Source organism: Rattus norvegicus, chromosome 4 (assembly GCF_036323735.1).
Source record: "Rattus norvegicus strain BN/NHsdMcwi chromosome 4, GRCr8, whole genome shotgun sequence".
Taxonomy (NCBI): Eukaryota; Metazoa; Chordata; class Mammalia; order Rodentia; family Muridae; genus Rattus; species Rattus norvegicus.
Window position 1 is genome coordinate 14,291,184 of NC_086022.1, and position 24,003 is coordinate 14,315,186.

At 45.5% G+C, this 24,003-nt stretch overlaps 2 protein-coding genes across 7 annotated transcripts in view; one reads left to right on the forward strand and one right to left on the reverse strand.

The window, feature by feature from the left end:
- Positions 1 to 27: 27 nt before the first annotated feature.
- On the reverse strand, positions 28 to 15,616 carry Armc10 (armadillo repeat containing 10). Its single transcript, NM_001106576.2, has 6 exons — positions 15,341 to 15,616; positions 11,756 to 11,904; positions 8,954 to 9,088; positions 7,155 to 7,331; positions 2,538 to 2,609; positions 28 to 1,144 (listed from the first exon to the last, which is right to left on the reverse strand). The coding sequence occupies exons 1-6, from the start codon at positions 15,471 to 15,473 to the stop codon at positions 890 to 892; spliced, it is 921 nt and encodes a 306-aa protein (NP_001100046.2). The 5' UTR covers positions 15,474 to 15,616; the 3' UTR covers positions 28 to 889.
- Positions 15,617 to 15,848: 232 nt separating this feature from the next.
- Positions 15,849 to 24,003, forward strand: part of Fbxl13 (F-box and leucine-rich repeat protein 13) — a 198,460-nt gene continuing 190,305 nt past the window's right edge. For 4 of the 6 annotated variants that reach the window (XM_039106883.2, XM_039106882.2, XM_039106884.2 and 1 more), the window contains exon 1: positions 15,898 to 16,058. In XM_039106883.2, coding sequence (XP_038962811.1) covers positions 15,984 to 16,058 — 75 coding nt within the window. In that variant the 5' untranslated portion in view covers positions 15,898 to 15,983. Of the gene's footprint in view, positions 16,059 to 24,003 lie in introns of all 6 variants that reach the window. The other 2 variants (XM_039106881.2, NM_001103355.1) reach the window with 2 other exon arrangements.

Below are 24,003 nucleotides of genomic sequence, written 5' to 3' on the forward strand. Positions count from 1 at the left end.
ACACTCACACGAATAAAACAAACTGGAAAAAAAGTCAACACATTTCATGTATTGTAGTTTTAGTCAAGTAAAATGTGATGAAATTTGGTAAAATCACGTCCATGAGGGGAAGAGATTATGTCCACCTTGCCATTTTCCTTTTTATTAAAAAAAAATTATACAGTTTATGCTCAGTAAAAATCCAAACAGTAGAAATAGGCACACAAAGGAATCCACGTACCCACGTCCCAGTCCCGCGCCCAGGAGTTGTACATACGGATCATTCTAGAAACGCTCTGTGCACCGGTGGAGGAAGTTCAGTCTCACTGATCAGAAATGATGCCGGCAGAGTCTATGGTGAACTCGGACTTGCAAGCAGAGCGGTGGGGGTGGCGGGTGGCCTCGAGCTTGCCGGACTCACTGCTTTGAGGCACACAGCCCTGGCTGTGGCACTTCTGTCTTCAATCAGCACCTTACACTGAGCAACCGCAAATCACTCCCAGGAGTTAGGACTGTGGAGGAAGGCCACTCACTTCATGTCAGGAATACGATTAAATACCTCAGTGAGTCTCTTCAGCACAGCCCCTCATCTTCATTGAATAGCAGTAGAAGCCTTCAAAGTAATCCCTTAGAGCGTGGCAATCCATCCACCATCATAACTCGACGCTTGCCTCAGAAGTGGTTCACATCCTCTGAAGGTTCCAGACTATTCAATCCCCAAACCCCAAATCTGAACCACTCCCAAACCTAACAGTTTGAACATCATGTTGGATTAGAGCTGCTCACACCCACTTTTATGGTTTAACTCACATCAGCTGAAAGAATCCTTTTAAAGGACGGTCTAAGTTCCCGTGTGTTGACTTAATTCCACATCACTCTCTGACTCTTTGATAAAAACAGGAGCAACCCATCAGAATTTCGGCTTTATTGCTAAAGCCTTCTCTTTCACATCCACATCAGGGTGACAAGCTAATGCCTTCATTTTCTGGGCACACTCTTCTCCATACAACAGGAAAAACAATGACCCTTTAGCAAAAGGAAGCTGATTAGCTAACCGGCCTTCCACTCTGAGGCAGTTGTTTATATTCTGAAACAGCGTAAGAGCCCGAAGAAGAATCTCGTTTGCCATTTGGCCATCGTACAGGGAAAGGAATGAAGAGTCCACCTGAGAGAGGAAACAGTGTCATTGTCCTATTTTGAAACAGCATCCACCAGTTAACACTGTACAAGTCTGACCCCAGGCAAGCAACCTCGACCCCTACCTCACACACGTGCAATTTTTATTCCACCTTACAAGTGAAAGAGGTTTTATTAGCAGAAAACTGAGATTTCTTTGGAACTCCAGAGTGTAGCCATTTAGGAAACCAAACATTTTAGATCTATCCAGTTTTTCTAAGAACTCATTAGTTCAATCAGTATTACAGCTCACACAGTTTGGGGAATGGGGACATACACAGCCCACCCCCCTTCACAGCCACACACACACACAGCCACACAGACACACTACACACACAGCCACACACACACAGCCACACATACACAGTCACACACAGTACACTGACACACACACAGAGACAGACACAGACAGCCACATGCACACACACACACACACACACACACACACACACACACACACACAGAGTTTCTCAAGTCACCCCCACACCTTTGGACTTCTTCAGAGCACAGGGACTGTTTCAACAATTTGTTACGTGTTTTCAACAATCCTGCTAGCTTGTTACATGGCTGCTTCTCTGCCGTTCCACGGGAACACTATGTACTCACTGGTGGGCATTCAGCTCAGCATGGAGCACACACAGGAAACGCAACACTGTTGTTTCAGCGGATTATGAGGTACATACATGTGCACAAAACAAACCAAATTTTAAATGCAGTGACAGAAATACACTGCAAATTGGGCAGAGATGGAAAGTTTACTGGTGTCACAGAGAAGTTTTAAAAAACAAACTATGCTTAATACTCATCTTCAGATATAATTCCTGTGAATGTTTTTGGACAAACTTTTCCAGATCTATTTGTCAAAAAAATCTATGTTTGTGTGTGTTAATGAACCAGGTAGGTAACCTATGTATGTGTGCACTTATGAACCAGGTAGGCAATCTACGTATGTGTGCATTAATGAACTAGGTAGGTAATCTATGTATGTGTGCACTTATGAACCAGGTAGGTAATCTATGGATGTGTGCATTAATGAACCAGGTAGGTAACCTATGTATGTGTGCGTTAATGAACCAGGTAGGTAATCTATGGATGTGTGCATTAATGAACCAGGTAGGTAATCTATGTATGTGTGCACTTATGAACCAGGTAGGTAATCTATGGATGTGTGCGTTAATGAACCAGGTAGGTAATCTATGGATGTGTGCATTAATGAACCAGGTAGGTAATCTATGGATGTGTGCAATAATGAACCAGGTAGGTAATTTATGGATGTGTGCATTAATAAACCACGTAGGTAATCTATGGATGTGTGCATTAATGAACCACGTAGGTAATCTATGGATGTGTGCGTTAATGAACCAGGTAGGTAATCTACTTACTTGGGCACTCAGTAGTCCTTCTGTCATGGCTGGATTCTCAGACAAATTCAAAAGCAGCTTCAAAACCTGAACCTGCCAACAGAACACTGGGTTTACTGGATGGGCAAGCATGACCCTTCTCCCGAGAAAGCCATCTTCCCACCCCACTGCCCCGTAAACTCCTGTGCACCTCAAAGCCATCCTCTCCATGGACTCTCTGCTTGGCTCCTCTAATGCTCGGCACCGCTTTCAGAGAGGCCCTCATCATCAGTGCCATCTAAACCTCACTTCTCTGGCTCAACTGTTGGGGAGACAGCAAGAACTTAGCAAATGTCTTCTCTGTACTGTGAGTCTGCTATGTGTTAAATCATCCTTTCTCCCTTGTTTGTACGTGTGTGTACGCATGCTCATATGTATGTGCATGGGGAGGCCAGCGTCTCCTTGCCCACCCTTCACCGAAGCATGGTCCTCACTTGAACCCAGAATTCACCAATTCAGCTAGTCTGGCCACCTTGTGTTAGGGACCCCATCTCACAGCCCTGTGCTGGGGCTACAGACAGGCCACCCACACTGCATTCCCATGGTTGGTCACCATGACTAAACACCGGGATCCTTTCTTCTACTAGGTTACTATGAATCTCAGAGGTGGTCCTTTTCAAACGTGAAAAATGTTTTATGATCATTTAAATGGGAAGTGGTATTAAAACTATTTAATAGCTAGTTAAAATGCTAGTGTTCTTATCTCTGAAAAATTAGTAATAATTAGAATGCCTTAAAGTGTTTAGACTTATGTGTATGAGTCTTTTTGACTGCATATATGCACATGCACCATGTGTGTACAGTGCCTGCAGAGGTCAGAAGAGGGCACTGGAGCCTCTGGAACTGGAGTTACCAATGGTCACGTGAGTGCTTGGAACTAGGCCTGGGTCCTTGGCCAGAGCAACACATGCTCTTAAGCGCTGAGCTACCTCTCACCCAGGATGTCTCTCTGTAAAACACTAGCCTACGTTTTCCCACAAGACAGCTGAAGTGAAAGGGAGGAGACCGAGGGTGCTAATGCCGAGGAGAAACACCACCGCCACTTCTCACTAAACCCAGAAAGGAACCAGAATGCACATTTTTATAGCTTATTAAACAGGCAATACATACTGACCACAGAACTCTGGGGGAGAGGCTGATGGAGATCAAACCTAGGGGTCCCCTGGGCAAGGCAAGCACCACCCTACCAAGGTCTCCCTTGGACCTAGAACATTGCATCATACTGTACGCCTAGAACTCCTTTCGTCACACGAGAACTTAAAGTGAAGGTGGGAAAGCTTTGGGTTACCTCATTTCTACCATCTTCTAAGTTTAATAAAATGAATACGCGGTCATGGTAAAACGCCAAGCAGTGAAGAGAACAAGGTAGAGACAAAAGCCACGATGCTAGAGGTCCACCATTTAGACCCACAGTGGGGATTCTGCCAATGACAGAGGCCCATCCTGCCCCAGATTGGGATCCTGCCAACCAGTGTATGCAGGATGGTGTCTTTTCAGGCAGGGGCTTCTAGGGACATTACGGACTCTTAGGACAGCCAGAGTGACTTCTGACCCTTCAGTGCCCCCTGAGAGCGACTGGGACATCTCAGCTGGCATGATGCTGTCCGGCCAGTCTAAGAAGTAAAGTGCCTGTCTGTAAAATCAGTGGGGCCTGGAGCAGAGAAACAGGAGCAAAACGCAACAAACAGCTTTGGACCTAGGAGATGGACCTGTGTAAACTCCAAAGGTCCACCCATAATCAACCAGAGACAATAAGGGCAACGGCTGGTTGGTGTCTGAAATGTGACCTGCTGTCCTCTATAGATTAAACACATTTATGGACTACAGTGAAACATTTAAATTCTGGTTCTTCCCTCGTCTCTTGCCATAGGCGCCACCTTGTGGTGACCCAGGACATTCACGCTGTTAGTGCTCCCTGCAGAGAGCAAACACTGGTGCACCCACAGTAACCTTTAAAGGTTACTCCAGGGCACCCTGAGGAAGATCCATGACGGGCACGGACAAATGGCTGACTATGAGAAAACGCATTTGCAAGTTAGAACTCTACCCTCAGCTCTTATGGAGAAACGACGTCATAACGGGTGGCCAGGCTCCCACCAAAAGTTTAATTTCCTAACCTAGGAAAATTCTAGGCAATGTGGTGGGTGTGATGGAAGAATACAACAAAAGAACACAATTCATCTTTTAAAATGTAGTAGACTCCATCAACCAGACCTGAGGCGCACACACATCCACATACAATTGCTTGCCTCTGAACTGGGTTAGAGTTCCTCCGGGGTTCTGGGTAAAGCAGCTGCAGAGACAGTCAAGGGAGAGGATTTGCATAGAGTAGTCACATTAAAGCACAGAGGGAAGGCATTTTCCTAGGTCCTAAAATGCTGAAGTCATCTTTCACTGGGGAGAGAGATGCAGAAGGGCAGGAAACAGGCTGGAGCTGGGCTAACTCTTATATTTAATTTTGAATGCCTGGGTATGTCTTGGACCAGGAAATGTAGAAAACCCACATACAAACACCTCTGAAGCACTGTACTACAGTGAGGCACCCCCAGAAGTACTGATGATGTCAGAGATTCCTCCCATCATATATGCAAATAATAAATTTAAAAATAAAACCAGATTCAGTACAAATACCCATGCATGTTGCTTTGAATTGTCTGCGAGAACACAAGTTCACCATTACGACTAGGTAATCTACATAGTACTGTGTGCTTTAAAAACATGGCGATAAGAATTTTTTTTTTCTTTTTTCTTCTTTCTTTTTTTTCTTTTTTTCCGGAGCTGGGGACCGAACCCAGGGCCTTGCGCTCGCTAGGCAAGCGCTCTACCGCTGAGCTAAATCCCCAACCCCGATAAGAATTTAATACAGGAGATTTACTCAGACTTTCTGAGGTGTCTCCTGAGGTCTTGCCGGCCAGCATCACTCTGCTGCCTCCTACATTTGTACAACTGGACGAATGAAGCCTTCCTGCATCTGATTCTCTCAATACCACATGGCTGTGGTGTAGGAGGACTTCAACAGATAAAGGCTGGGCCAAACCATCCTGTGACGAGGGTAATGGAGGGTTGGGGACAGCACAGCTACGGAGAACGTGCCTGGGTTCCATCTTCAGGATGATACAAAGCCAGGCAAGGCAGTGCACTCAGAAGTGTCAGAAGGATGAGGAGCCCAAGGTCAGCTTCTACTATAGTAAGACTGAGGCCAGCCCAAGAGTTTGATCCTCCAAATCCATGTAAAGGCCAAAAGAGAAAACTAATTCCACAAAGATGCCCTCTAACTTTCCATATGCTTCATGCACACATCCACCATAAACACACACACACATACCCCATAAACACACACATACCCCATAAACACACACCCCATAAACACACACACCCCATAAACACACACACACATATACATCCACCATAAACACACACACATCCCATAAACACACACACATCCCATAAACAAACATACCATAAACACATACACATATCCATAAGCACACATACATATCTACCATAAACATACATATACACACACACATACCATAAACACACACACATATCCACTATAAGCCACATACATCCACACACACACATCTACCATAAACACACACATACACACATCTACCATAAACACACACACACACAAACACATCTACCATAAACACACACACATACACACATCTACCATAAACACACACACACATAAACACATCTACCATAAACACACACACATACACACATCTACCATAAACACACACACACATAAACACATCTACCATAAATATACACATCCACCATAAACACACACACACTATAAACACACATATCCACCATAAACACACACACACACACACACACACACACCTACCATAAACACATATACACCAATAAAAACACAAATAAATACACAAATAAAACCTTTAAAAAAAATAACTAAAACAAGGCTGCTAAGAGAGGCTCGGTAGGCAAAGGGCCTCGCGCCACCAAGCCTGAGAACCTGAGTTCAATCAGTGGGGCCACTTGCTGGACGGAGGGAAATGACCCCTGCGAGCTGTCATCTGACCTCCATATGTGCCTCAATGAACTGCATGCGACAGGAAAAGGGAGAGAGGAAGGAGTACTGGGGAGGAGCAGGCTAAGTGGGGGCAGGGGGCTGGGGAGGAATAAGAAAACAAACGAATAAAACAGAATCTTAGAAACCGGTGGATCCTGAGGTAAACATAAACTGTAGCTAGCTTCCTGTCGCTGTTCCTCAGAATCCTTTTACTCCCTACTTCTGGGTAGCGATGCCAGGGATCCCAGAAGAACATCATTTTACTGATTCTCAGAAAATGGCCACCCACCTGAGGCAAGGAACACAGCCCGGGTTGGCCACAAACGGATTCTGCAATTCAGTATTGGGGATAGAAGCAATACGGTCTGGTATTTCCTATGTCTATTTTCCTCTCAGGAACTCATTACTCAGACTAGGCAGACCTCCAACTCACAGAAACCTGCCTGCCTCTGGAGTGTTGGGATTAAAGGTGCACGCCGCCGCGCGAGGACCGGAAATTCAATCTCAGTAAGTCTGACGCAACAGCTCTCCAGACACAGTGCGGTACACCCTACCTTGGTGCTTCCGTTTCCGATAAGTAGCAGGTGGAGCAGGCCGGTGATGTAGTTGCTGAGCAGGTGCTGGTAGTCATTGGTGACCGTCATGTTTGTCAGCAGCCTCAGTGCAGCCAGCTGCACCGCAGAGTTCAGGGGATCAGCAAAGACGTCCTCACAGACTTGACGGACGTATATCTGAAGGCAAGAGAGAACCACTGAGCCACTCCAGCTCTCGGGAAACTTCTGCTGAGCGGCTGCTTTTCTGCGTAGCAGAGTAGGGTTGACTGCTCAAGATGAGTGGGTTCTTCAGAAAAATATGGCATTTGTGTTTGGCCCTCCAACTTTGGTGAGCATTTTATTTAGAGTTGCCTTTGTTAATAACCTGGCATTGTGCTGAGAACCAAAGGCCTACATTTAGCTCGACTGCTCTTATGCAGTGACGTGAGTGCATGCGCTTATGCGTGAATGTGAGTGACTCCACACTGCTCTTAGCCTCCAATGGTGACATGCAATGAAGCATTTTGGTAGTACGTATGTCTCATGCATGAGTTTCCAGATTGGAAAAAATTACTAAATCTGAATGCCATCGAAAATTACAAAATGCAAAAACAAACAAACAAACAAACAAACAAAACCAAAAACGGTCCTCATTTCAAGTACCAAGAAACGATCAACTAACTGTCCAATACACATCACTGACAACTGTGAGACACTCCAAATGCACCCATGCCACCACAGATGTGGCCGTGTGACAGTAAGGACGCAGAGATCAAGTGTTTAAGCTCTAAATTACACTCAGGAGCCAACTCTTTCTCTTTGGTCACAGTTTATTGTATCTCTATCCTTTAAAAGCGGCACTGGTTGGTGTGAGGGTGAAACCGACGCCGGGTGGACTGGACGTCTGACTGTAACAATTGGAACCTGCGTCGGGTGGACCGGATGTTTGACTCTAACAATCACCTCCCATCAGTTGCTTCTCTTCGTCTTCTATCCACTCTCCTGTGGATTTGCTTTCTCCTCGTGACCTTAAGAAGGGCTTACTCTTCCTCAGCTTACTTAGACCAAAAGTAACGCCCTGTCTGCGTCTGTTTTGCACTGAGTTGTGTTTGCTTGGTTTCTTCCTTTACACCTTTCGGCAGGTGTGCGCTCTGCACATCTGGCTTCACTTTTTTAGCAGCCCCTGAATTAAACAGAAATCCACCTACGGCGGCACCTAGGGGATATTGCTGCTCTAGTTTCCACGGTCGGACTATCGAGACCCGCCAGCTCCCCGTAAGGACACAGAGGCTTATTGTTTATGAAAGCTTAGGCCGTAGCAAGGCTAGCTCCCAGCTAGGTCGTCTTACTTAATTAACTCATTGATTCTAGGCCATGCTGCCCGTTATCTCTTCCTCAGCCTCGGAGTTGCCTCTCACTCAGTGCCCGTATGTCCGACCTCCTTGGCGCCCGGCTGGGGAATCCCTGCGCATGCGCATCTTTCCCAGCGTTCCCATCTCAGCCCAAGCCTTCTTCCTTTCCTCTCCCGCCCTGCGACAGGCCCTCAGCTCTGTATTAAACCAACCAGAAGGTGATGGAGAAGAATGTTTACAGAATAGGCGATGCTTCGCTAAAATTAAAATACCAAAGCCCCACAGTGCTCGGCTCTTCTGCAGGCACAGAAATCGCCCTTTGAATAATGCAAAGACACAAGAAGATTATCACAATCAGTTTCTGTTTCTTTAAAGGTAGTTGTTGCCCGTGAGGTTACAAAGCCCTGTTAGCTTCACTGCCGACCCTTGAATCGGACACCTGATGCATGTTTATCCCAGACAACTTACCTTTATCTTAGTTTGATTTTCAACGTTCACACTCAGGTTATTTAATGCATTTAAAGCTTTCTCTTTAATACTTTGGTTCAGGGAGTTGATTTTGCTTCCGACAATTGGTATACCACCCAACTCACGAATGATGGCCTAAGAGAGGAAAAAAGGGACCGTGGCTTCAGTACGCAGCCCTTTTACTGATTGTACGCATCTATAAATGCAACTAAAATTAACACGAGAAAAACGGTACAAATCTTCCTTTCAGAAAGTTTTCTGACTTAAGAAACGTCTGTGTGTGTGTGTGTGTGTGTGTGTGTGTGTGTGTGTGTGTGTGCGAGCGCGAGCTGTCATTCCTTTTTATTTATTTTTGAGACAGCTCTTTCATCAGCTGGGACTCACTTAAGTATGGACATGCAATATTCTGAATACCTCTTATATTCGAAGATTGGAGTTTTTGCTGGATCTAATAGCCAAAGTTAGTAATACACTTGGAAGTCATTTAAGGTTGCTAGCTTACTGTGTACTCAAACCGTTTCTACTTGCTTTAAGAGAAAAATATACCAACACCCTGCCTCGGGTTCCCCAAGCAGTCAACAATCACTGTTTACAACGAAACTAATGCCCAGCTGAAACCTAGAGGTTTGCCTGCCCGGACCCAGAACAAAGCATGTGTATCATAGCTGAAAGCAGAACACAGAATCGGAAAGTAACTATTTATGGATATTGGCTGAGAAACAATGTTTATTATGAGGGTCACGTGGGATCAGTTGGGGCCAGTAACTTAATCCTCTGTGAAAACTGTTACAGATTTCTGTAAAGTGTCCCATCCTTCTCCACATGATGTTTTCTGTGCTGTTTGTGGTGGTTTGAATGAAAATGCCCCCACCCCCCACAGGCCCATAGGGAGAAGCTCTCTTAGGAGGTGTGGCCTCGGAGTAGGTGTGGCCTCGGAGTAGGTGTGGCCTCGGAGTAGGTGTGGCCTTACTGGAGAAAAGTATGCTCCTGGAGGCCAGTTTTGAGGGTTCAGATGCTCAAGCCAGGCCTGGTGGTTCATACTTTCCCTACCTGCTTGCTGCCTGCTGGTCCTGATGTAGAACTCTCAGCCCCATGTCTGCCTGCCATGCCACCAGGCTTCCTTCTGTGACAATAATGGACTAACCCTCTGAACTGGAAGCCAGCCCCGATGAAGTGTTTTCCAGTGTAAGAGTTACCATGGTAACTCTCCACAGCAGTAGAAACCCTGACTAAGACACTGGTCAATCAACAGAGTGAGGATCTTTGTAGGCACAGACATCACTCACGGGCATGTACACACACAGGGACTCATGCAACACACAGACGGGGTGAAAGACACAGGGGAATGGAGTAGATCATTCTTGGTTAAATGCGACACCATGCACGATGACAACTGGAAGGTAATCACTATTGGGTAAAATGTGTACAACCGTGTCCGTGAGGCCGACTCTGGGGAGCCTCAGGGATCACTGTTCTGTCTCCACCTTGCCAACGCTGAGATGACAAGTGTGTGCCACCCCTGGCTTTTTCAGTTTGAGTTCTGGGCACTGAACTCAGATCCTCATGTTTGTAAGGCCTGAGCTGTCTCCTCGGGCCTGATTTTACATTTACTTATTTATTTTTAGTTATCTATTTATTCTTTTGATGTGTGCTCACATGCTGGGTCTCTCATTAGGACCTGAGGCTTGTTGATTAGGCTACACTCAAGCAAATGAGCCCTGAGGACAACATGTCACTGCTTCCCTAGTGCTGGGATTACCGCGTGCTGTGGACCTGGTCTAATGTCACTTGAATTATATTAATCTGGTCCTCAAAACTGCACAAGAATCCACACACCCACACATAAGACACTGAGAGACCCTACCCCAAGATGATTGGTAAATAAAGTTGCCAGCGGCCAATGGCTGGGCAGGGAGACAGAGGTGGGACTTTTAAGAGTTCCAGGCAAGGGACTGAGGAGGAGGAAGAGATCGGGAAAAGGGTAGGAGAAAAACCCGCACGTCTGTCTCCACCAGGATCAATCTGAATAGGGTTAATTAGGTTCAACTATAGAGTGCATGCTGGGATTACAACGCATGGCACCAAGCCTGGTTTTCACATGGGACAGTGCACTTTACCCACTTACCTAGCTCCCTTTGTTTTAACTGACACACACACACACACACACACACACACACACACACACACACACACACACGCAAGTACGCACGCACGTATATGCAATATACATTAATGGAGTAGTTTGTACGTTCTGATATATGTATATATTGTATAATAACCTTAAATGTGTCTTTCCCCAAACATTTATTACGTTTTAGTGGCAAAACCTTCAAAATTTTTTAGCTTAAAATAAACCTGTATTGGTGTGAAGCACTGTTGAAAGAAACCCCCATCTGTTTTTCCTCATGCTCTGTGGGGGAAGAACATTCAAATTATACTCTTGGGTCTCAGCCACCACACTAATTTGTGGTTACCCCTGGCTGAAGGACCATCTACACCTCCGCCAACACTGGCTGCCTCATTAGAGCATAGACTTAGATGCTGGATGCTGCCATTGGTTTACGATGGCATTGCTCAACTTAAGTAAAAGACGCCTTTCTGCTTGGTGTTGAACAGAAGTACTATGAGCCTGATGTCGGTGTTGAGCTTCTCAGAAACTGCTTTCTGTGTCATTGTCTGGCTGTGGTTTTCTGAAGCAAAGAAAAGTAAATACCGTTGTGAGCACAAGTGACCATGTCATGCGAGGATAGACTCTGAGCGTTAAGTATGGGGCCATCGCTAACGCTGAGAGAGGAGGCTTACTTGGTTAGTGGAAAAGGCTGCATTATTTCCCAAGGTGACCAGGGCTTTCTCAGTAATTATGGGGTCGTCGGTTGACTCCAGCAGGTACAGAAGTTTCTCAAGCTGCTCCGCACTTAAGATAGCATCGTAGGAGCCCTCCGTTAGGTCTTCTGCATGAGAGGAAAGCCATTGAGAGCTCAGCGAAAATCACCAGAGATGTGTTTTGTTTTTAAACATGTGAAATGCTCAAACACATACTCCGATGCTAAGGCACCATTGTTTGTTTGTTTTTAAAGCTGTGGACAATTTCCATAATGTTTGAGAGAAAGGCCCCGGGGCAGGCAAGCTGTAATCTTGGCATCTGCTGGGAAGGGGGAGATGGGAGAAGTGGAAGAAGGAAGGCCACGGCTTTAAGAGTGCAGATGGCATCAACAATGGAAGCTGGCCTGTGGGAGGGGAAGGAACTACTGAGGGACTAGGGAGGTGCGGTGTGTGGGAAAGCATGCCTACGCCTTTCTTTCTGCCAGAGTCTGAAAGGATAAAGAAAAAAAAGAAAACATTAAGTCTTTTCTGAGTAGGCAGGCCAAATAGAGGCTTCAGACACACCAGAAGAGGGCATCAGATCTCATTACAGATGGTTGTGAGCACCATGTGGTTGCTGGGATTTGAACTCAGGCCCTCTGGAGGAATAGTCTGTGCTCTTAACCACTGAGCCATCCCTTCGAGCCACTACTTTACATCTTTTATATCATTTGAGTCTCAGGCATTCCTAGAAGGAAGATACTACTATCATTTTGAGTCTCTGTAGGAAACAAAGGTCCACAGCCATCAAGTACTGGCCAATGGCCACATGATCTAAGTCTAGCTAATGGTCACATGATGTAAGTCTAGCCAATGGTCACATGACCTATGTCTATTAGACACTGCATGTAAATAGCATGTAGCCCTAATGTCGACAGCATTTTGTCCCTTAAACATCAGGTACACCTATCTGATTGGACATCTGCCTAAAGAGCATTGATTAACTATGGCATTGGTTTTGCACAGTACATAGGGGGGTAACGATTACCCTTTTAAGAGTCTAAAAGGCCAGAAACTTATGGAAACAGCTCAGTCACGTTTTCAGGGTGACACTGTGTGGCTTATTCACATACAAGTTCCTGCTAGCTATATTCTGAGTTTTAGAAATTATTCTGAATGAAATCTTTTCAATTAAATTTATATTGAATTCTTGTTTTATTGTAGCTTACCATATGTAATGTTTGGCTGATTCTCTGGCACATTTCTGACTCAAAATGAGTCATTTACAAATCGGAATTTTCTTTCTTTTTCTATAATTTTGCTTCCTTTTGTATTGATGAGTTCTATGATTTTTTTTTTCCTTGTTGAGATGCCCGGGACTTGCCGTGATTGATAGCACCTCCCCTATTCTTGAACTTAATAAAGATGCAATTAATGTTTGAATATTAAATACATTTAACTAAAGTATCTATGCCTTTGGCCTTTGATAAGTGTTCTCCATCAATTTAGGAACATTTCCTTCTATTCTTAATGTTAGGAGTTGTCAGAAATACTACTTTAATGACTTTTATATATTATATGTAGTTTTCAAAAATATATTAATGCAAGAAATAACTATTAATTCTCCACATATGTCCATCAGGCCTCTGTATGTTATTTCCCTGATAGATTTTCTTTAGTAATGATTGGATGAGTTTCTACTGTATCAGTCAGGTTCTTGTATCAAGTTGAATGATTTGATACTGTTTCCATCTTTTTCAATGGTCTCAGTCTTTGTTTGGAAAATACACTTGTTTTTGGAGACAGGTTAGCCAAGATCGGCATTGATCTTCCTACCTCAGCCTGCTAGTGCTGGGATTAGAGTTGGGCAACAGCTTCTTCTCCTGGACCAATAAACTTCACAAGGGGAATTACACACTTCTCAACAGTTTTTTTTTTTTAGTTCTTTTTTTTTTTTTTCGGAGCTGGGGACCGAACCCAGGGCCTTGCGCTTCCTAGGTAAGCGCTCTACCACTGAGCTAAATCCCCAGCCCCTACTTCTCAACAGTTTAAGGCAAGAAAAGATTTCTCTCAAATGTAAGGGTAGAGCTTTGGGAAGGGGCTGTGGGCAACCTATTTTTAAAGTTGTCTGTCCCCGGTTTCCTTCCCAGTACCTCCCTGACCTGCTCTCAGGCCCAGCAACCCCAGGAGATGGAGACAAGAGGATCAGAAGTTCAAATTTTCTGCTATGCAGTGAGTTCCAGGCCAGGGATACATCCGATCTTCTGCCTTAAAAAAGCAAAACAAAAAACAAAAAAACAAAAGAACAAAAGAACCCCAACAACAATAACAAAACCACCAAATTATTCTTGTATAGAAATATTTGACAAGGGGTTGGGGGGAGTAAAAACCTACAAATCAGGCTTTGGAGGGGCAAATGCTCATTTTCAAAAACTGCTTTCCTCTGACCAGAGGAAAAGGTGCTGTGCAGACCTTTCTTACAGCATTTCCTGAAGGAAATGGAAGGCTGGAATATAAACCCACCATTCTTCCTGGTCCCTTCCAGGAAGTGCAAAGTTTGAAAAGTAAATGCTAGGTGTACAACCCAAAGACATGTTTTCTATCTGCCTTTAATGGTGCCTTATTTTCATTCTAGGGAAAGGCAATTAGGTCCTACCAATAACTGCTTGAACTCTCCGTGTGGAAAATGGTATATTTGAGTCCACTTGTTTTAAAGGCAAACTACTGTTTATTTTGCATAGACCCTGGTACAGGGAAATGAGAATTCTGTCTTTGGAATAACATTAGTAGATAAAATGTTTTATCTACTAATTTATTAGTAGTAAAATGTTTTAATGATTACTCAATTTAAAAACAAATACAAATGGGGGTTGGGGATTTTGCTCAGTGGTCGAACGCTTGCTAGGCAAGGCCCTGGGTTCGGACTCCAGCTCCGGGGGAAAAAAAAAAAAGACAAAAGAAACAAATACATTTCTCTGCCTTTGAGGAAAGCAGGTTTTGGTCGGCAGACCAAATAGTTTTCCCAACAGTTTTCACGACCTAAACGATCCTTTCAGAAGGTGTGTCTCCTGTAGGCTGAGGTTCTTTATTTCCAACACACACACCCATGTTGCAGGGATGCTACGGATGACTTAAAGGTACTAGCACCTAAGACAGGTGCTGGCAGAATTGCACCTCAGGGATCCTTTCTTCATAAAGCAGCGAGCAGAGTTTCAACCTGGACTTGAGGCCCCTAAGAACGTTCTCACACAGTAAGGGACACCTCTTTGGTAACAACACAAAGGCCCAAACTTTAAAATGAGAAGCAATCTATTTAGCTTGGAGAAACCTCAGCTCTCCGCTGTGAAGCCGGAGGGAAGTAATAGGGCACTTCGGGCGATGTTTTCAGTCCTTATTTTAAACAAAGAAGTGGGAGCAGGGAAGCGGCTCAGGACCCACCCAAGGCAACTTGGGCTTCCAGACTGTCTACCTCTAGCCTTCCTCCCCATGCAGTCGCGAGTGTCTAAGGCACCTCTGATCTAGCCTGTCCAGAGGTGGTTCCCGAACCTCGAACCAGTCCACATGCCGGGCAGCCCATCGCCTCACCTGCGGACCGCGAAGGGCGCAGTCGGCGCCCGCCTCGCCGCGGTCCCCGAGTCAGCCGGTAGATACAGTAGCAGGCGCCAGCGCCCAGGACTAGCCCGGCTGCCACCCAGCCCACGTCCCGCGCGCCGCCCATACTGCTGCCACCGAGCTGCAGGGAGCCGGGGTGCCAGGGCCACACGCAGGTGCAGCTGGGCCAGAACCAGCCCAGAGAAAGGAAATGGGGTTGGAGCTCCGCCTTCCGGAAGCCGCCCTGCTGAGGTCGGAAGCCCTCCCACTCTGCTCGTTGCCCTCCCTAGTGCTTGCATCTTTTTCCTGGATCAAGTGGGGGACCGCCCTGCTTGAGTCCCGCCCCCTAGCTCCGCCCCAATACTTTCCAGTCCAGCTATGCCCCGCCTCCCACTTTACTTCGCCCCGCGGGTCCTGTCCTGCCCCTGCCCCTCCCAGCGCTGCCCGCTCCTCCCCGTTCTGTCCGCCCCTCCCCATTCCCCCTGCCCTTCCCCCCCAGGTTCTTTCTTCATCTCCGGATTGGCTGAGACTGTTTGGCTCCTCCTTGGTTGCCAGGCAACGCACCGACGCGTCCCTCCGCTGCAGCGTGGAGCAGTAACCAACAAAACGCAGTAGTTTCTCAGTCCTGCTTCTGACTATGGCTTCACTACGCAACGCCCCCCCCAGGCTAAGGAACTACTTCAAGGACAACTACATTCCTCAAATCTGTGAGGTATTGGAGCTACATAGCCTCTCACACAGAGGGCAAGGGAAGAGACCGGGAGAGGCAAGGAGATTCCCAGAGCTGGAGATAGGAAATAGAGGATGGGGGAGTTGAAGTCTATTTGGGGTAGGTTAGAGAACACCGAAGGGTGACAGTGGCTAAAGCAGGGGCGGAGATGACAAAGGAAGGGGAGGGGGAGGGGGAAAGTGACAATCTCCAGGGGGAAAGAGCACAAGGCCTGGGTTGGAGACCTCAAGTGTCAAGTACTAAGTGCTATTAGGAAGAGAGACGAACAAGAAGTGAGTGGTGAGCCACTTGAAGACAAAAGACTGCAGGGGTTCTGGGTATAAGCATTTCCTCGCTCGTTGTTAGCAGGAGACACAACCTCACAATATACCTTTTTAGAGATCGCCACGCAGGCAACACCCGAGGTGTTGGTTTTAACAAAGACATGAGTTTCGGTGCCAACCTATATAAAGATAAGTTGGTTTCATTAAACTCAGAAACATGTGCTCCAGTAGATAGAGTAGAACACACCTGATCAAGACAATTGTGGACTTCTGAAGGGAGAGTCCAGCTTATGTCTTCACAATGCAGATATAGGTTTCTTTTTTCTTTTTCTTGTGGCTTTCAAGGTTACCTTTCTAAATGTTGCCAAGAAGCCACTACCTCTTTTCTTCTTCTTTTTCTTTTTCTTAAGTAATTCATTCACTTTACATCCCGAACAAAGCCCACCCCCCCTACTTTTCTCTCAGTCTTGTCCTTACAAATCCCTCCCCCAACACTCCCTCCCCTTATCAGAGGAGAACGGGAAGACTTCTCCTCTGATAACTTGGGACATCTAGTCCCAATAGGATTAATACTCCTTTTTTTAAAAAAAAAAAACTGATATCACCCAAGAGTATAGTTTGTAACAAGGTTAGATTAAAAATTGAAGTTTCTTTTTCATTCAGTAACTAAAGTTGTATAGTGGATTTATGAGCAACTTCATTTAGTCCTGAGAGTGGGTAGGCCAGGAATTCAAGGTTATGTGTTGTTTTGACTTATGTCAGCACACCCTAATTACTGGTCTTGTCATCCTTGATTGATTGAGGTGTCTGGGGATACAGCAACTAGCCCCAAGTGAGAGCAGTTTAGTTACTGTCCATTAGGTCCTTATTTAGCAGACTTAAGTCCTTTTTGGTCAGTGAAAGGCTTCCTCTCTACCCTGTGCTTCCAGTCACTATAATCCCCTTTCTGCCCTGCCTCAGGAGGACAGTATGGTATTGAAAACCAGGTTTTATACTCCCAGGAGCTGAGCAATCGCTGGTGACTCCCATTCGCCTGCACATTGGTGTATGTTGTGTGGTGATGCTGTCAGAGTTCTGAGCACATCGCTTCTCGGCCTTTTGGCTAAGATCAAGTGCAGAGTTCTGAGCACGTGCTGTGATGGGGAGAATGAAGGAGTTCTAGGGGAGGAGAGAAGTGTGCAATTCAATTTTCAGGGAAAGTGGGTACAGCTCTTAGTTTTAGGATGGTTTTGCGCCGTGATTTTTATCCAGAGGATTTTATCCAATCACCTCTGCTCACACATTAACAGCAGGTGCAAGACAGGCCTTGAGCGCACTCTCACTTTCCCTCAGAGCCCAGTAAGGTGGCTTCTGTTCTGCCAGGTCTCTCTGCATGTACATGTCTGATTCAAATCCCTGAGACCTTTGCTCTTGTAAAAGCCACCTGCAAACACGTGAAGCACATATTTTATCAAAGACAGCTATGCGTGTTTGACCTCTTCTGAACATAACCCGTGTGCTCTGAGTAAACCTAGTTGTTCCTCCACAACGCCGTTTCCCTACAGACTTGTGTACACTCTGATTAAGGAACACCCAAACCAAAGCCTGCATGCCAGTGGTAGGTGTAGTTTTCCTTGCCAGGGAGACTGAAGCTGAGACTTGCTTGAGCCCAGGCATAGGAATGGTAACACCCAAAAATAAAAATAAAAAAAAAAAAACAGAACCAAAAAACAAACAAAACAAAACCCCAGCACCAAACTAAAACAACAAACACTTGCCTGAATTACTAAGCTTATTGAATCTGCTGATTGATATTTAATTTTCATTAGTTTTGGAATTGCTTAAATCTATTATTTTTACCCAATTTTTTCTCCTGTAGAAGCCCAAGCATGACTATAATAAGATTTTACCTTGACCTCTGTTTTAGCTTTGTCCTGTTAATTCGCTTTTGTGTTCTGGGTGCTATTTTGGATATTTTCCATTGACTGATAATTTTCATAGATTGCTAAATTTGCTAATTTTGCTTTATGTTGCATCTCATCACATCCGTTGGATGCATTAAATGAAATCTTAACTGTAAACAATGCATTTTTTCAGTCCCGGAATGCCCATTGGTTCCTTTTAATGCATTCCACCTTTTAGAATTACGAAGTTTTTTTCCCCTCTGTTTTGCTAGAATTTCTTGTTTTCTAACTTGTTAACGATTGTTCTGTAAAAATCACTGTCTGGGAAGCTGGTGACACATGTCTATAATCCCAGGCCTTAGGAAGCTAGGACAAGAGGTTTGCTTTGAGGTCAGGCTGGGCTACATATCAAGTTCAAGAAACTTAGTAAGAGAGCCTGTCTAAAACAAAAACAAGAAGAAACACTGGTTCCCTCAATATCTGGATTGTTTTTTGGGTCTGTTGTTTGTTGTTTCTCTTCTCCCGGTGTTTATCAGATTTCCTCACCTCTACATATTGAGTGATTTGTTTTGTTGACTGTCGAGTAAAGAGAACAGTAGACATTTTCCACAGTGCATTCTTCAGCAGAGAAGTCCCACCTTTCCTCACTCCAGAGGGAAGAGCTGACCTCGATCCAGGCCGATGAGGCTGGGTTGATGCTATGCTGCACAATTCCTCCCCCTTTCCCTGTGAATATCCTCTTAGAGTTGTGCCAGCTGGCTCCCAGCTTCCTTCAGGAACACCCTAGACCCAAGCATACTTGTTATTGAACAAATGGCCACAAAAGCTGGCCAGTTTTCTTTCTACTAGAGGTAGAGTATCCCCTGCCAGGGGTCCAGCCCAGTCTTCATGCTAGAGCCAGAGCTAGGACAAGGGCTGAGCTTTGTCAGTCATGGAAGATTCTTTCTCCCTTGGAATTTGACTACTCTCCAGTGTCTTACACGTATTTGCCCTAGGATGAGCACGCCCATGTGGGCACCAGTGATCAACCCTGGGCACCTTAGGTCAGTTACTCTCCTGAAAGGTGTTCTCTGACCTCCACGCATGGGGACATAGTAAATCAGTGAGCCAGTCAATCAACAAATAAATAGATGTTAAAAGCATAAAGATAAAAAGTAATATTATTTTGTTAGGAAATAATCTTTCCCTGTTTTTGTCTCAGTTCATGTGATTGTGTTCACGGCAAGCCAGCCCTTCCCATCACTAGAATCTAATGAGTTGTTCTTGCCATCTAAGTATGCTGTCTACACAAAAGATATGAACACAAAAAGTAGCCTCCTTTAAAGAAAGAACTTGGAACTAAGTATTTTAAAATAATTTTTTTGGAGGTATGCGTTTATGTGTATGAGGGTCTCTTTGTTCTTTGATGCCAGATTGGTTGGTCCTTGAGTTTCAGGGAGTCTCCTGTCTCTACTCCCCCCAGTCCCAGGGCTGCTGGGATTAGAGTTGTATGCTATTGAACCTGGCTTTATGTGGGTCCTGGGGATTCAGAGTCAGGGCCTCAAGCTTGTGAGGTAAGTCCTTTACTAGCTGAGCTATCTCCTCAATTCAGAGTTAGATATTTTTAAGTGTTTATTTTCTATTTTAAATAAATGAAGTAAGTGGTCAGATACTCAGAAAATTGACAACAAATGATTACTGTGGATAAATTATTTTATGGTTCAGGAACTCCAAATTAAAAAAAAATACACAATGGCAACACCGAGGAGATGTGCCCACCAAGGATTGTAGGAAACACGAGTACTGGCGTTTCCTCTGATTCACTATAGTCATCTCTTCTCTCAGAATGCGGACACCACTGTGCACACTGCAAATATCTCACCCTCTGTTCTTTCGAGGTGTTTCTGAAATGCATTTAAATTTTTAAACAAATTATTAAAGTAGGAGCCCATGCAACGAATGCTAAGTTGGTAGGATTTGGGTACATTAAAAAAAATTAGACATGAATATGTATAATATTCTCAAATTTCTACTTGGCAGAACTGGGTACGCTACCTACTAACACACATGCCTGCTCCAGAGAGATCAAAGATGAACCATGTATTTATGGCTTCAGTGACTACAGAATTACAAAACAAATAAACCTAGCAATTGTATCAGAGTAAGAAACTTCGTTTCAGACCGTGAGGTTGATTTCCGCTTAAGGGCTAGGGAAATGATAAGAGTGTGCAAAGCTGGCTCTTCCCAGCAGAGGGCGAGCTTCAGTCACGAGTCACGACTGTAAAGCCATTTGAATTATATATATGTACATATATATAATTATATTCATATATATGTATAAATATGAAGTTTTTAATGGCTTATATTTCTTTTAAGATTTAATTGTCAATTTGTACTTGAAAAACACATTTATTTATAAGCCGCATAGATTTCATTATTGTTGATTGTTTTAAGGGCAGACACCCCCATTCAGAGCCTGGCTCACATGTGGCCCATACATATACAGCCACCAAACTAGATAAGATGGATGAAGTAAAGAAATGTGGGCTGACAGGAAGCGGATGTAGAAAAAAAAAAGGGCAGACACTTGTCAGAGGTGCACAAGAGAGGCACAGTGATTTGCACTGTCTTTCAAGTTACATGAAAGGGTAAGAAAGGAAATACAATACAGTTAGGCACCTCCCCTCACATTAAGGCCACCCAGTAGGAGGACAAGGGTCTCAAAAGCAGGCAAAAGCATCAGAAACAGCCCCCAGCCCTTCTGGTAGGAGTCCCACAAAAACACCAACTACAGAACTATTGAAAGAACCCCAAATAGGGGAGTCTCTCGCTCCAGTCTCGGGATGGCGTGCCCCAGGAAACACGAGTAGCCGATCTTGATGTAACAACAAGAGGCAGCTTTATTAGCGAGATCTCAGGCCGACACGTATCTCACGCAGGAGATAGAGGAGTCGACCACGAGCCTCTAAAGGCAGGGGTTTATATAGGGAAAGCCAGGGGATTTCTCGAGGTTACACACAATTGGCTGATTCAAATGGTGCACAGTTACTTTTGGCACGGAATTACATCAGCAAAGAGTACGTGTAATCTAGCATCTCAGCAATGTGGGTAGGGTGACTTATCTCACTCAGCAGGGGGATGACTCATCTTTAGGGAGTGAAGGAAGGGGAGGGGGTGGCTCCAGATGGCCAGTGTCCTTGGGAGCTGATAGTCGGGCCGGTGAGCCCTATCTCAAATTCTCTCAGGCATGTCCGGACTTTGTTTGAGGCTAACTTTTTGAAATTTAACTCTTCATTCCCCTCTACTTGTTGTGAGTAGTTCTAATTTTAAAACTACATGGAGAGCTCAGCTTCATCTGGCATAACAGCTTGGTATTGTTGTCTTAACATGAGGACGTGTACAGCGCTAATCCGCTCCCTGACAAAAGTTGTAAGGCGATTTATTATGCAGGGCCCAAAGGTGAGCAGGAGAAGGAGGATAATCAAGGGACCAGCTAAGGCTGACAGCAGGGTGGTAAGCCATGGGGACCTATTGAACCAGCTTTGAAACCAACTATCAGTGGCCTCTTGTTCTCGTCGTCTCTTGTCTAGCCTCTCTCTAAGTTTAGCCATAGAATCTTTGATGGTCCCGGAGTGATCGAGATAAAAACAACATTCTTCCCTCAAAGCAGCACACAGCCCTCCTTTAAGGAATAGTAAATCTAACCCTCTTCTATTCTGAAGCACCACTTCCGACAAGGAAGTCAGGGATTCTTCTAGATGACTGATGGATTTTTCTAGGGCCTCTATATCCTCAGAAATGGCAGAATTCAAAGCTGTTAGTCCTTGCTGTAATTGTTGTGGCCCTGTGATTAAAGCGGCTAACCCGGTGCCTACTCGAGCAGCTACTCCTAAGCCCAGGAGTACAGCTACGGTTAGCGAGATGGGCTCTCTTTTAGTCCTAGGACTTTGACCATATAAAGACAAGAGTTCTTCAGAGGGGTGATAGTAAATTCTTGGGACCAACTGGACCATTACACAGTAATCCGAAAGATTATTGATCACTGAGTCAGCCAAGCAGGGAGTGAGGCCAGAATTACAGGCCCACCAATACCCCGGGAGAGGAATTAGGTAAGAGGTAATACCGGAGGGAGTGTCAGCTGGGACACCATAGTGACATAGATGTCTGTGGGTCGGGGAAACCTTACCCACACAGGTTCCTTCTCCTGATACCTCAGTTAAAGCTAGCCGGGGCTTGTTGGTATAAAGGCAAGCCTCAGGGCTAGTGTCTTTAGTGAAGTTGGCCGAGATCGCTATTCCCTCGTAATAAGGGGGGCTCGTGGAAAGACAAAGCCAACACTCTGATGTCAGATCGGGATTGGAGTAATTTAGGGCCTGGAAAGCACCTTGAACTAACCTAAACATGCGTTCTTGGGCACCTAGCAAGTGAGGGGCCAGGTTGTCTTCTGTGGTCATGTCCCCCGGCAAGTGTAAAAGTCTCGGGTCTTAAAGTAGTAGTAGCCTTGGGCCTAGGTCTGGTGAGAGGTATCCTATTCCTGAGAATGGGGTTCGGACCTATAACCTTGGGGCTAACAGATTCCACCTTAAGTCTAATATCTAAAAGGATTCCAGGATCTACTCCAGATACGTAGAGGTGCAGTCCCCAGCGTCGGGTCTGGAACCAGTCTTTGGTGTACATTTTTCCCATTTGGGTGAAGGTGATGTTAAGGGTGGCAACTCTGCCCTTGGCCCATTTGACGTCTATAGAACCCTAAGTAGATGAGGGGTTCCAGTCCACTTGCCCTGTAGTCTCACAGCCCCAATAATAACAGAAAAAGTGTGACTCTCCTCCACATTTCCACATATCAGACCTGAGGGGCCTGTTCCTTGGGCAGACATAAAAGGGGGTCTTAGTTAGTTCTGTCCTAGCCCCAGGAGTCCGGCAGCCGGCATCGGATTTCGGGGGTGGAGCTCCTGGTCCTCCGAACCGGGGGGGGGGGGTGTGTGGGGTGTGTATATGTGGGGTGAGAAATCTAGCATGTCGTTTACCTCATCAGGGGCCAGAGCCTCTAAGCCCCACCCTGGTGCTCCTGCAGCCAGCTTACACCAGGACGGGTACAGCGGTGGCCACCAAGTCCAAAGGGGATGTTTACCGGTGATAGACCACACTAGGTCTCTGGTTGAAGAGAAGACCTGCCAAGTCAGTTGTTGGGGGGAATGTGGATCGTTATTCAATGTCCTCATCTGGGATGAAGCGGCGGCGGAGGTGAAGCTTAAGAGGGTGAGGAGTCTTTTCCACAGTCCATTCATCTTCAGGGGTCTTGGGAGCCTTCTTGGCATGTGATGCGTGGATCCAGGCGGCTATTCTGTCGACCTTTATAGCGGTCGGAGTGGTGAGTAGGACCGAATAAGGTCCTTTCCAGCGGGGTTCAAGATTACCGGCTCGGTGTCGTCTGACCAGAACCAGATATCCGACCTGGAATCCGTGTGGGATTTCGGGGCTTTCTGTTCGGTACGTCTCCTTCAGCAAGTCCCACGCTTGGCGTCTGACAATCTCAAGAGCCCTGAGGCGGGTGAGGAGGGATTGAGAAAGAGGAGGGTCAGGATCATGTATTCCCCCTGCTTCACCCACAGGGGGCGGACAGCCCCATAGGATCTCATACGGTGTCAGCTTAAACCTTCCGGGCGTGTTCCAAGCACGGAACAGGGCAAAGGGAAGGAGAGCTGTCCAATCTTTCCCTCCGGTCTCTAAGGCTAATTTAGTCAAGGTCTCTTTTAAGGTTCTATTCATTCTTTCTGAATGAATGTCCTGAGCTCTGGGGTC

Excerpts from the sequence above, each read along its gene's own strand:
- Armc10 (NM_001106576.2), bottom strand. The coding sequence starts at position 15,473 with ATGGGCGGCGCGCGGGACGTGGGCTGGGTGGCAGCCGGGCTAGTCCTG. Across the intron at positions 11,905-15,340 it reads GCGCCCTTCGCGGTCCGCAG|AAGACCTAACGGAGGGCTCC; the intron begins GTGAGGCGATGG and ends CCTCTCATGCAG. Across the intron at positions 1,145-2,537 it reads AAGGACTACTGAGTGCCCAA|GTGGACTCTTCATTCCTTTC; the intron begins GTAAGTAGATTA and ends TTCCTCTCTCAG.